General features: G+C 54.7%; 1 protein-coding gene across 5 annotated transcripts in view; it reads left to right on the top strand.

Moving 5' to 3' along the window:
• Window positions 1-13,298, top strand: part of AK8 (adenylate kinase 8) — a 134,466-nt gene that overhangs the window by 8,150 nt on the left and 113,018 nt on the right. For 3 of the 5 annotated variants that reach the window (XM_081590795.1, XM_081590796.1, XM_081590798.1), the window contains exons 3-5: window positions 1,005-1,054; window positions 3,287-3,400; window positions 12,300-12,368. In XM_081590795.1, coding sequence (XP_081446921.1) covers window positions 1,005-1,054; window positions 3,287-3,400; window positions 12,300-12,368 — 233 coding nt within the window. The remainder of the gene's footprint in view (window positions 1-1,004; window positions 1,055-3,286; window positions 3,401-12,299; window positions 12,369-13,298) is intronic. The other 2 variants (XM_081590800.1, XM_081590797.1) reach the window with 1 other exon arrangement.

Here is a 13,298-nt window from a genome sequence, read left to right on the forward strand (position 1 = left end):
GAGGTCTCCACATGGACGCGGCTCCTTCTCGGAGGTCTGGCAGGAACGGGCTGCACGGGTTGCTGTGCACACCTGTTCACCTGTTCCTGGGGGTGGGTTGGGGCCAGGCCGACAGGCAGAGCCCGAGGCCGGCTTCTGCCCTCCTTCCTCCTGGGTGCTTAACGCCCCTCGCTCCCTGCAGTTAGGGGATGGGTGACATCATCAATGTGGCGCCCTGGGAGGAACCAGCTTGGAGTCACCTGTCCACACACCACATCCTGTTGCCCTTGTTTTGACCCAAGCGCATACCTTCCAGCCCTCTTCTTTAAATGCTGGATTTTTTTTTTCTTCTTTTCCAATGGCCAGTACCTACTCACTAGTCCAGTAGTGTCTTTAGGACTTCTGCGGGGCCAGGAACCTTCCAGAGCCAGGAGTGCCACACTGAAGCCAGTGGTATCCATTTGCATAGAAATATCCATATTTGAAAACAAAGCCTTTCCTATCTGGGGTTTTATAAATCTGGCTCATACACTCCAGGCTTTCCCCCATTATTTCCTTCTGTAACATGATGGGGAATACAACTTGCTAAATAAAAAGGCATAAATATTAAAAAAAAAACACCTCTGAAGGTCTATTTACATAAAATACAGCTTTATTTGAGAGCGTGTCCCTGAGACAAAGTCCCTGTTTAAAATGCTTTATGGTGTTTGAAATCCCAATTGTTCTTGATATTTATTAGTTCGGCAAACAAGTTACCGTGTCCACGTCCCCTTGGAGACAGAAGAATAAACCATCTCAGTGATCACTTACCTCTCTAAACACAGGATACGTTCTATGGTGGGAGCGTCTCAGAACCACTGGGTTACAAACGACTGCATCACTCCCAGAAAATGAAATCTGGGGAGGAGAGAAATAAATATACCCAGAGCTCTGCAGACACGGGAGGTGTTTGTTTGTTTTTTTTTTTGGTTTTGTGTTTGTTTTGTCATACTGAACAGTGGCATTCAAATCTCTTTATTCCACAGTGCCGAAGATTGTAATATTAGGTCCACCTGCTTCGGGGAAAACAACCATAGTAAGTGTATCATATTAACTGTGATAATATGGTACTGTCTCATTTATCCTGCAAAGCTGGACTGAGGCTGCACCTCGGTGAATTTTCAACATAACTGAGACTTTCTTCATCTCTTCTCTCTCTTGCTTCCTAACTTATTTTCTCATTACAAGAGGCAGCATGTGTTTGTAGTAGAAAATCTAGAAAATACAAAAAGAGAAAGAGAGTTCCCCAATCACACAGTGACGAGCCTTCTTTGAACATGTGAGACATGCCTGCCGGGGTGTTCTCATGGCTACGTGTCCACCATCTGGGCGTACCCTTCGTTCCACCCTTAGGATACATTTCCAGAAGGAGAAGGGCTGGGTCAAACAGCACACACGTTTCCAAGACTTTTGGTGTAGAACCTTTGGGTTCACCAGTAAAATTTTAATCATGCAGTGTTTCAACCAATCAGAAAGGCAGAGAAACAGCACCAGAGAGACTCATGTACCCAATTCCCAGATTTTACAGGAGCTTGTCATTTTGCCATATTTGCCATGATTTTCTCTCCATTTCAAAGACAGTAGAACTTTCAAGACACAGAAGATACCTCATCCCACTTCACTTCTCCCTTTCTGTCTGTCCCGCCTTGGAGACAGCCTCTGTCCTGAAGCTGAAACTTCGTCCCCTGTATGGTTTTAATCTTTCACCTCCTTTGTTAAGTGCCAAAAACGTCTTCAAATTATAATCATCTGAGATGGAACTCTTTCTGTTCTTTAAAAAAGCCTGCTTAGTGAACATCAGGTACCATAAGTTAATGATAAACAGAAAAGTCCTGCTGCACAGTACAAGGAGCTGTATTCAATGTCTTATAATAACCTGAAATGGAAAGGGGGCTTCCCTGGTGGCTCAGACAGTAAAAAATCTGCTTGCAATACTGGAGACCGGGGTTCGCCGACTTAGATGTGAGTTTGAGCAAACTCCCGGAGATAGTGCAGGACAGGGAAGCCTGGCATGCTGCAGTCGGTGAGAGGTCACAGAGAGTCAGACACGACTTAGCAGCTGAGCAACAATCATGGGAAAGACTCTGAAAGATCTTACATGTATCTGAGTCACTTCGCTGTGCACCAGAAACGAACACAACATTGTAAATCAACTGTACACTTCAGTTAAAAAAATGAAGCAAGAGCAGACTCTTGAAGATGATGTCATCACTGTCAGCCCTCCTCCTGGGCCCGCAGGCTGTTTCTCTGACCAGCTGGCACCTTGTTTTATTCTGAAAAGGAATCAAGATGGCTGGTCCTTACATAAAACCACCTGCGTCTACCCTGCTTTTGGAGTTCGACTTGCCAGCTCACCTGTTTATCCGTCATCTGTCTCTCTGTCCATCCACTCATCCATCTGTCTGTCTCTCTGTAGTTTTTCTACTTGGCTGCTCAGGACCAGGCTGTCAGCTCTCACTCTCTGAATCTTCCCTCCCGGTCTCCGTTTCCCTGTGAGAAACCATGAACCCCCAGGCCTGGGACCTGGCGGCCGCTGGCACTAGCTGGTGTCTCAGCCACAGTGCTTTGGCAGATTCAGTCCCCGCCCCTGCCTGCTGTGTGGGACACACAGAAGATGATGACAGTAAAAGCCTGGCAGGCTGTCTCCTGACCTTGTCGCTGACACCTGCCAGCCCAAGGAGCAGAGAGGCTAAGGTCCATACCTGCCCCGGGGGACCCCCAGGGCCTTCCGAACCATCCTGATGCTAAAATAGTCATCAGGATAATCTCAGCGTTAAGAACGTTTGTTTGCACGGTTATTCTCTAAAATGTATTCTTCCCTGCCAGAGTATACAGAGTGGTCATCGGTGAACTGAACATTGACTTGGCCCGGACATGCGTCTCCCAACCTTTAAGAAAAGATGAACTTGGAGTGCGTGTCATGACCCCTATTTAGGGCCTGTCCCCCTCTTTCCTTGTTTAAACTTTGAGTGAAGAACTCATGGTCCAGAGAGCTTGAAAAGGCAGGCCCAGGGCAGTAAAGCATAGGTTTTCCAGGTCCACTTAGAGTCAATGGCTGGTTGAAGAAGAAATGGCAGGCAAGCAGAATCCTATGGCTGGGAGGGGTTCTGTGGGTTTGTCTCCCCTGGTGGCCTCCTTCCAGCCAGAAATGATGACGCTTCCCTATGGGCAGCCCTTTCTGGTAGAATATGGAAGGACCCAGGCATTGGAATGGCGTCCTCCTTAGTCATTCCTTTCACAAAAACGTTCTTTTCCCCTTTCCTTTCAGGCTATGTGGCTTGCCAAACATCTGAGCACCAATCTTCTCAGTGTGGAGAGCTTGATAGCAAAGACGTATTCTCCTCTGGCGGCAGACGCCAGCATGCATTATCAGAAGTTCAAGGTAGGATGACGGGTTCTGGGAAACAGGACGGGGTGGGAGCTCCCCGCAAGGCGCCCCCATCAGCTGCGGCACTCTTTCCATTTCCTGGTGGGTTAAGTGGGAGAAAACCCTGGGGTGACATGAGACCCAGGCGGGATGGGACTGAAGGAAGGGGAGAGATCTTCCGTAGGGCACAGATCCCGGGGGCTGCCGGGGGAGGGGCTCATGGTGCACCAGTGAGCATGGAGGGTGGCGGCTCGCCCTGCTCTGCTCGGGCTCAGCCAGAGCAAGTGGGTACGGGCAGGGCCGGCGGGGCCTCCATCCGCAGGCGCTGTGCCTGCTGGCCAGCGTCATTACCTGGCAGCCCGAGCCGGCGGGAAGTGTAAAGGGCAGTGGTCTGGCTCTCCCCGTGTTGTAGCTCAGGGCCACTTCCTTCCGCCCCTCAGGGAGGGCGCCCCGTGGCCTCCCAGGAGGCTGGGGGTCTGTTTCTAAAATCCCACCACCACTGTCTTTGAAAGACATTTTTAAAAGGTAAACCGAGGACTTAAGCATGTTGGTTCTCTTAAATACAAACAGAAATTTCCAAATATCTTTTCAAAAACTCCCCTTTGGAGCATAAGGTTATGCCTTAGTCCATGCAGGCTGCTGTCACAGACTGAGCGGCCCAGAAGCAGTCTCCCCCACACTCTCAGAGGCTGGCAAGTCCAAGGTCATGGCACTGGCAGACTCACTGTCGGGAGACAGCCGTCTTCTCACCGTGCCCTCCTGTGGCCAGAGGACGGGACAGCTCTGGAGCCTCTTGGTCTTATTCACGAGGATGCATCTGCAGGACCTAATGGTTTCCCAAAGGCCCCACCTCCCAGCACCATCGCCTTGAAGGTCCTATAGGACTTTGGGGAACGCAAGCATTCAGCCCTGTACAGCAGGGGTGCTCCTTCAGGCGTCCCTCTCCCGCACCCGGGCTTTCTCTTGTTTGTGCAAGGAGACGGCTGAGAACAGTCACGATCCCGCTGTTTGCTGAGCACTAAGTGTGTGCGGGCCTCCCCTGCCCAGGGCTCGGCCCGCCAGTCGGGGTGACCAGCCAGGGTCTCCCGCCAGTCTCCACAGAGGCCGTGGCTGTGGGCTGGTTGCCTCCCATCTTCACCTTCACAAATGGGCAGGGTCTTAACCATATAGTGACCGTGTGTGGTCACTGTTCCTCCAAGAACACCGAAGGAAGCTTCCAGGCCTCATGGGCAGCCTGTGAGTGATGGCCGGTGGGATGACTCTCGTGGTTGCAAGTAGCAGAGATCTGCCCGGGCTGCCCAGGGCAGGAAAGGGAATCTGAAGGTGGACGCAGTGACTCCTGGGCTCCAGATGGAGGGAGCGCCCACCCATCTCCCTGTCTCTGAGGCCGGAAACTGGGAGCACCCTGGCCTGCTCTGCCCTACGCGGTCGCTTGTCCCTTGTGTCCGTTCTCTCTGCGGCTCTCCCTTCATCATCTGTGCCCTTGTGTCTTCTGTCATCCTTGCCTGCTTATGACCGCCTGCCTCGTCCCAGGTCCTGGGTCTTCAGCTCAGACCATCCCCAGAGGCAGCTCCAAGGCCAAGTTTCCAGAAAAGGGAGCTGCGTGGGCCTGCTCATCAGGTGGCCCTGGGGCCCTGCCAGCTCTGGTGAGGGGTGTGCTCAGTGAGTATATCGAGGCCCTGGAACACGGCCGTGGACAAGAGGGTCTTCTGGGGTGAGGACCGTTTCTGGAGATGATGTGTCACTTAGGCAAACCCCCGACCTCAAATTTGCCGATTTGCTGAAAGTAACAATTTGATGGAAGAGAAAGAAAACCTCACTCTGCAAGACTAGCCTCTCTACCTTCCCAGCTGGTGAACCAGCTCGAAACCCGCTTAATCCAGAGCACTTGCTGACCCCACGTTCCTGGCCAGGACTCTCAGGGAAGCAAGCGATGCCCCCTGCCCAGCCCCCATGTCTTGCCGGAGTCAGAGTGTGTGGTTGGAGTTTGGGGGATGGCAGCTCTAGGGGTGGGAATACGGTTTTAGAAAGAAAGTGGTTATCTCATTTCCTGCAGAAGCTAAACTTTCCAGGGTGGGGGAGGCAGGCTGATTTCTAGGATAAAGATGCTTTTATTAGGTTTATAAAATTCAACAGCGAGGAGGAAGTTTAAGGAAATTCCTCCTGGGTTTCATTACTCTAATTATCAGACCACATCGAAGTGCTTTCAAGGGTGTCTTGTCGGGGTTCTTTGGTTCGGAAGCTCGGGTGGGGGGGAAGATGAAAGGCCGGGGCATCAGGACTGATGAAGGAGGGGAAGGTTCTGAGGAGGCAAGGGGGCGTGTGGCCTTGCCGTGGAGCCGCCCACCCGTGAGGCCGCTCATTAAGCGTTGTCTTTAAAGCTCTGCTGATCCAGAGCCTTTATAGCTCTCTTTTGCAAGCAGCAATAATACCTTCAAATATGTGATTTTCTCCTGTTAATCTCTACTCTGCCTCCTATATGGAATTCTCTCATACAGTCGGTGTTAACCAAGACATCTCCATATTTGAAATTTCCAAGCGTTGCTGAAACACTTCCCAATCGCCTCCTGTGTGCCAAGCACCCTCCTGCCAAACCACGGGAGACCCAAAGATGAGTGCCTTCTCCTCGCCCCTGAGAGCTTCTAGCCACTGGGGCGGGGGCGGGGGGGTACCGAGGGTACCCAGCCCAGCCATAGGACCAGGAAGCCCTCGTGTGGTTGGTGGCTCACTGGACTCACTCATTTCCTGAGGGTTCTCTGAGCACCTGCTAAGCCCTGAAAGTGGCTCTGAGCATACAGGCAGCAAGGTTTAGGGACTCCGTGGAACCAACCCCAGAGTCATGCTAAAAGCAATGATGTGGAAGAACCCAGAATCTGGCAGAAGACCCGCACAGGCAGGGGTAGCTGAGGAGGCTGGAGGTTCCAGACAACCAGGGATGGAAGCTTGGGTGGTTTCTAGCTTTGTTACAAGAAGCTGTAAAGGTGCCCAGAAGCAGTGGGAAGCATGTAAGAACGTCCATGGACCCATTACCTGGCTTCAGGCAGCGTCATCAGCTCATAGCAGTCCCGACCCATGGAGACGCCCCAGCCCCCTGCTTCCTGGTTTTTTGAAACCAAACCCACATGGCACTTCATTTCATCTGAGGATGTGATAGTCTATATCTGCTGAGAGGCTGAATGTATTATACAATGGCTGGACCAGACATAAAAAGAGATCTCTGGCCCGCAGCCTGCAGCAACTGGCCCAGGAAACCAACCTGCTGTCTTCAGTAACCGGCCCCAGAAGCCGGCGGGCTGGGACTTACTAGACTGGGAGGAAGTCAGTCTGTGCCTCTGGTTCAGTCTAGGAAGCCCAGCAACAACCCTGGTCACAGTCGGCCCCAAATGGCCAGGACTTGCTTCAAAGTGAACTGCCAGCTTCCCTAATTCTTGTCCCCACTTCCAGCTTATGACTGGGGAAGGCCAAGTCCACTCCCCTAACCACGAGCACAGCACGCCCAGCTGCCAGCTGCCCGCCCCCAGCTCCTCATCCCCCAGTCTCCCTCAGGGCGCCGATAAAGCCATCCCAGTCCTCTGCCTGCCAGACGCTGGTGCTGGTGGCCGACCCCCCTGCTGGAGCAGACTGCTACTAGGGAGACTGTGCTTTCCTCTTTCTGGAGGTCTTTGTTTCCACACCCCAAAAGATAAAGGCACTTTTAATTACAAACACACACCCCTACACTGTCATGGTTAGAAAACTTACCCATATTTCTCCAGCGCCCAGTCAGGGTTAAACTCCCCCGACGAGGCGGGTGTCTCGTGGTTCTTGCCCCTGCTCCACCCCCCACCCCCCACCCCTAGCCTCAGGGCACTCCTGGGAACACCTCCCTGGGCAGGTGTCTCTCATCTCCTCTCCACGAGGACCAGAGCCGCCTTGGCGCCCTCGGAGGTGCCTCGTTATTAAGCTAATTGAACTCACCTGCTTCGTCAAGTCTCTGTTCCTCATCTGCCCCCTCTGGGTCCCTCTCTAAGCCTGCCACCTGAGTCAGCGGCACAAACACCACAAAAAGGCTCAGAGGGCTGGCCCCGGGGGAGGGTGGCATTGGGTGGGGAGCCCGCGTGAGGCCAAGTGGAGCCCAGGGCGCGAAGTCGAAGGCGGCACCCTCCCAGGTGCCAGCCCCGCACCCATATGACCTGAGCCCAAGCCCCACCTTGGGCTTGTGCCTGGGGCTTCTGAGAGCCTCAGCCTGGTCCCGGCCCCGCTGGGAGTTTGAGAGACAAGGGAGAGAAGGGCCAAGTCCTGCTGGGTTCTTATCACACAGGACGTGACCGGAAGGTGAGGAGATTCCACTGGGAAGGGACATTTCTTGGTAGCTGAAGCTGAATGTGATTGCTCTTGATTATTTTAGATTTTTACTAGGAAAAAAGCAAAGCTTTATTAATTGAAATCCCTGCAGGAAACATGCATATTTGCAAATTTAAAACTGCCCCATCCAGAGGTCCTCAACCCGAGCAGCGGGTTACTCCCCTGGCACCCGTGGGACTCCCTTAGTCTGGATCTCTGGACGTGGGGCCAGGCATCTGGAGTCAAACACCCTCCCTGGGGAATCCTCGTCTGGTCAGCTGGGAGCCCACCCCACACACCACCCATCTTTTCTCATGGCAGTCATTACTTGTGCAGCACAGTGATTGCTAAATTGAGTTTTCTTTTGGAACGCGACTCTTGCATAAGGAGCAGACCAGCCTGTGTTTGTTGTGTGACTAAACGACCCACACTCCAAAGGCCAGCCCACCCAGAGTGCGCCAAAGCTGGGTTCTTCCTAACTTCAGTTCTGTTTAGCTCCTCACTTCAGTCCCATTTACAAATTAAGAGCCTGATGGAGCCTGATGCTCCCAAGTGGCCAGGTGTCATCACCATTTAATAACATCCAAATCATGGGACTTGTGCCCTCAGGCTGCCAATGCCCACACTGAGTGTGGTCCCCTGCAGAGGTTCCCAGGATTGCCCCTCAGTCCTGGCTCCCAGTCCTCTGGGGTGGTCTCCGTCCCCCACCCCACCCCACCATCCCATCTGCCGCCTGGTTGCTCCCTGTCCTGGAGGCTGAGCTCCGACGCAGCCTTGCAGGAACCTGTGTGCTCAGCCCTTCCCCGACTGCCCCTTGAGGTGGTGGTGCAGAATGGTCCTCTGGGAAGATTTGGGGTGGTAGAGGAAGTTACAGCCCAGGAGGGGGGCAGAGGAACCCGAGGACCAGTCTCCATGGCCCCTTTCAAGCTCGCTGGCCTTTCTCATCCTTGGATCTCCCTTCCAGTCACCTCCCTCTGCGGGGCTCTCGGCTGCCCCATGCTGGGGTCTCTGTGCTCCCTTCAAAGCCTGGTCCCCTGCTCCCTGCCCACCCCCCCATCTCCTGTCACTGTTTTGGAAGCTAGAACTAGGTGAGTCCTGCCTCAGAACTAGGAGAGTCTCTGCCGCGGAAACCTGATCTGACAGCTCCGAGAAGCGGCAGAAACTTCGAAAGAAGAGTTGTCATTAAAGGATTCTCTGATCAATTCTTAAGTGAGCTTAAGTCCAAGTACAGGCCTTTCCTCCCCCAGCAGCAGCCCCTTCAGAGGCGAGGGGGTGCAGTCAGGCCGATCAGGAGCTTCAACTCTTCCCCTCCCCGCTCTGCTCCAGACGGAAGTTCATACTGTCGATCAGGACGCCTGCAACTCCTGAGCAAGCGTCACCCAAGGGTGACACGGGGACGTCAGGGGCCCCGAGGGCGGGGCCTGGCGATGAGACCACGCAGGCGCCTGTCTTCCCAGGGGAGGAAGCTCGGGCTTGAGTTCAGTGAGGTGCCCGGGGACAGCCGGGGCTTGAGCGTCCACACCAGGCGCTGCCCCATTGGGACAGGGGCGGCACCTACGAGGTTCCCAGCCAGCGGTTCTGCCCTGGGCCTGGGCGCTGGGAGGAGAAGAAAGGTCCAAACTGGAGCCACACAGCTGATTCTGCCCTTCATGGCAAGGGACCTGGCCAGCTGGCTGTCACGTTGCCCCTGTGTGGGGAGACAAGGGCCAGGGGCCTGCACCTGTGCTGATCTTCTCAGGGACCAGCAGGGGCTGCACTGGGCTCCATCCAGTTTGTCCTTGATTCTCCCAAAAAGCCACACTTGGGGGGCTGGGGTGGGAGAGCGTGGCAGAGCTCGGGAAGGAGGGAGCCTGATTACCGCAAAGACAGTTTGGCAGGGCTCCGAGCAGCGGCCCCCGGGAAGCCCCCGCCGCTGACGTGACACATCAAAGCTGGTACCGAGACAGCACCGAGGCGGGAGCGGCGGGGGGTGCCCGAGAGAGGCCGCGCTCAAAGTCGCCAGCCTGTCCCCCGCTGTGTGGACCGTAGGGGGCACCACGCTCCACCCGGACCTGCCGCCTTTCAACCCGTGTTCTTTGATGGGCTTGCAGCCCCCCTCATCCCCCGTGTCCCAGAACCTGTTTGAATGCTACCTCCTGAATGGGTGATGGCAGGGAAGGGGGATGAATCATGGGGTGGAAATCGCTGTTTCTGGAGTCGGCAGGGACACCCGGGGACAGGAAAGGATAGGAGCCATGTGGAGGGGAGGGCAGTGCTCCTCCCCATGCCCCTTGCCAGCCCTCAAGGGGGCGGCTCTAGTTGGGGCAACATGGGTACCAGCAGGACACCTCCCTCTCCAGCAACTTCTTCCACGTGCCGTGGGGCTCTTGGCTGCTGGAGTTTGTTTAAGCCAGTGGTTCTCCAGGTGTGGTCCCTGGACCAGCATCCTCAGCATCACCCGAAAACCTGCTCAAAATGCAGATTCCCAGCCTCACCCCAGACCTGTGGAGTCAGAACCCTGGGGCAGGGCCAGTGATCTGTGTGTTAACAAGCTCTTCCAGGCTGTACGATCAGGTAGAGAACTACTAGCTTAAGCAGGAAATTGACGGGGCAGATAAAAGGACACAGAGGTGTCTGAGGAGATACTGAAATAGGGGCTGGATGTGGCTAGCCTCTGGCGTCCTCGTTTCTCTACGTGTCATTCTTTCATTCATTCTCTCTCTCCTGCTCTTGCTTTTGGCTTTTGCTGTCCCCTTTGTAGAAGCCATGGTGGCCCCATGACTTTCGAGGGGACACATTACAAGTTCCCATCAGGGGCGCGCCCCCTCCCTTATCCTCGCAGTGTCTGCTCTGCCTCTTCTAATTCAACGTCCTGGCAAAGCCGTTCCGGGGCTGGGAAACCTGCCGTCTGTCTCCTCTTGTGCTGGTTTTCTTCCCTTATGTGCCCCTTGTGCCTGCAAAGTGGCTGCTGCAGCTCCAGCTCTTACCTCCTCTCAGCTTTGGATCCAGTGGAAAGCAAAGTTCCCGCCCCCTGATGATTTCACTCATGTTCTGGGTTTATTAAGGGTACCCAAGGATAACGACTGCTACAGCACCGAGCCCTTCCTGGGGGCCACACACACACACCAGCCACATGTCCCACCTCACTTAATCCTCACGGCAACGCTGAAGGACTTCACCTGCATCTCATTTGCAGACTTGGAAAACAAGACTCAGAGCTTTGAAGGCTCTAGCCAGGGTCCCTCAGTGGGTGGTCAAGGCCCAAATGGAGAGCATCTGAGTCCCCAGCCAGTCCGGTGGTCCCCCAGGTTCTCCCAGGGAACGTCCTTCTCCTGAAGCCGGAGAGCACCTCCTGGATCACTACTCATAACCTTCCTCCCCCTCCTCCTCTGGCCCCTGACCCTCCCCTGTGGGCCGGTTCCCGGGGCGTCCTTCACCACCACCTCCACTTGCCTAAGCCCAGCCTGCTCTTGTCGGGGACCCATTCAAACAGCTCAAGGAGATGGCAGGTCAGGGTGCTCCTGGAGAACCCAGGAGACCTCGAGCCCCTGAGAGGATTGTCCCCTCACCTCCCGGGTCCTCTCTGCACGTCCAGTACTCCACTCACTGTCTCAGAATCACTCTTGTGTGTGAGCTGACCAAACTGTTCACTTCGAGCAGATAAACATGGCGAACATCAGTAGTTAGAGGGGCCTGGCACCGTCTGTTTCCCTGACCCTTGTTCCTGTGGACTTGATCTCCACGTGCATGGACACTCATTAATGCACCACATCTAAGTCAGCAGCCCCGAGCATTTCCCTAGCCTGTCCCAGTGGCTCTTTGATGTCCCAGCTCTGTGTCCTTTTAGGTGCCCCGTCAGCACTTCAGGCAGACTCGGTAGCATTCCTGAGGCAGGATCTGGTCACTCTGAGTGCTGGGTCTAGAATGAGAGATCCAGACTTTTCTCCAGCATCACTGAAAGCCCTTCTTTCTAGCGTTTGCCCATCTCTGTGGGACAAACACTGTGGAACAGCAGGGCCCACTTCCGGCCACCGCTGTGAGGTCACGGGACGTGGGGATGGGAAGAGATGGGCAGGACTGGCTCCCTCCTGCACGTCAGTGTCTGGGGGCCAAAGAGAGGAAGACTCAGTCCCCTTTGTCCAGGAACTCTGAAGCTCTCCAGGGAGACAGATGTGTGCGCAAGCCTCTGGAAGGCCGCGTGGTTAGTGCAGTAACAGAGTTTGCCGTGGAGGATCATGGCAGCCCCCAGCCCAGGCCCAGAAGGGTCAGGGAGGGCTGTCTGCAGGCAGCGGCACTTGGGGAGCCTGGAGTCACCCAGGTGAGGGTGGGGGAGAGCATCTGGGCAGGGGCGGGGCGCCGGAGAAGCAAGGAGTGGAGGTGGATGCGCAAGCGTGGGAGGGGGGCCTGTGAACGAGTCTGGACCAGCCTGGGGCCACAAGCTGGCCCTGGACTTCACGAAGGCCACAGGGCCCTGGTCAGGGATCTGGAGAAGCTTCACGGCCACACGGACAGGTCCTCGGGCCTTAGTGGAGCCCGCTGGCCTGCCAGCTCTGTGGCCCCTTGAGCCCCACACAGGGGGGCAGGCCCTCATCCCGTGTCATCTTTCCTTTAGATGGTACCCAACATGCTGCTCATCAGACTGATGCAGGAGCGCCTGAAGGAAGAGGACTGCGTCAGGCGGGTGAGAAGCCGTGCATGGAGCCGGGCGGCGGGGGCTGCGGGGCTCCAGGGAGGGGGGCTCTGGAGAGGGAGGCTGTCTCCAGATGAAGGAGGGTAGGAGGGTTGGGGCCGCGTGTTTATGTCTCAGAGCAGAGATGACCTGCAGAGAAGGGTGCAAGTCTGAAGTCCGGCGAAGGTCAGACTGTGCACGTGGGTTTCACCTTGGATGGAGGAAAAGCAACAAGGGGGCACCTGGGGAGCCGGCAGGCCCCTGTAGGGACGAGTTGGATCACTGCACAGGGCGTGGGGAGCCCCTGCAGGGCCAGAGGCAGAGCTGGGGGCCCAAACTCGCGCTCCAGCCTCTGCTCTCTCACTGGTGCCCTCTTCCGCCAGACCCCATGACGTCAGAGGGCAGGGGTCCCGGTGAGGCCCTCGCTGGAGGTTGGCCTCCTGGGCCGTGGGTAGGTGGGTGGGGGCAGAGGGCTTGTGACCTTGTGATTCATAAAAAGGAACACATGTTTCATCTTCATCCAATTTATCGATTGTTGGAATTTTTTTTTAGTATTCCATTTTAATTTTTGGCCTGTGTGTTTTCTTTTTTTTACTATCTCTCTTTTTTTTTAAGTGAATGACCTAATGATTACAATATACAGACTTAGATTTCCACAGTCTATCTCGAATTGGTATTTTACCATTTCAGGTGGAACATACAGTATAGGTCTCTTCCCTCTCGTAGTGTAGCTGTCGTGTGTATTGCATCTATATGCACCAAGATCCCATCCGGCAGATGTTACCATTTTTGTCTCAGTCATCAAACATGTTTTAAAAACTTGAGCGAATCCTTTGTTGTGTTTATTGAGGTAGTTACCATTTCTGTTGTTCTCCGTTCATTCCTAATGTTCCAAGTGTCCCTTTCTGTCTGAAAAACTTCTTTTAGCAATTCTTCTAGAGC

The sequence above is a fragment of the Giraffa tippelskirchi genome, chromosome 4 (assembly GCF_054371585.1).
Source record: "Giraffa tippelskirchi isolate mGirTip1 chromosome 4, T2T-mGirTip1v1.2.pri, whole genome shotgun sequence".
In the NCBI taxonomy this organism is placed as follows: Eukaryota; Metazoa; Chordata; class Mammalia; order Artiodactyla; family Giraffidae; genus Giraffa; species Giraffa tippelskirchi.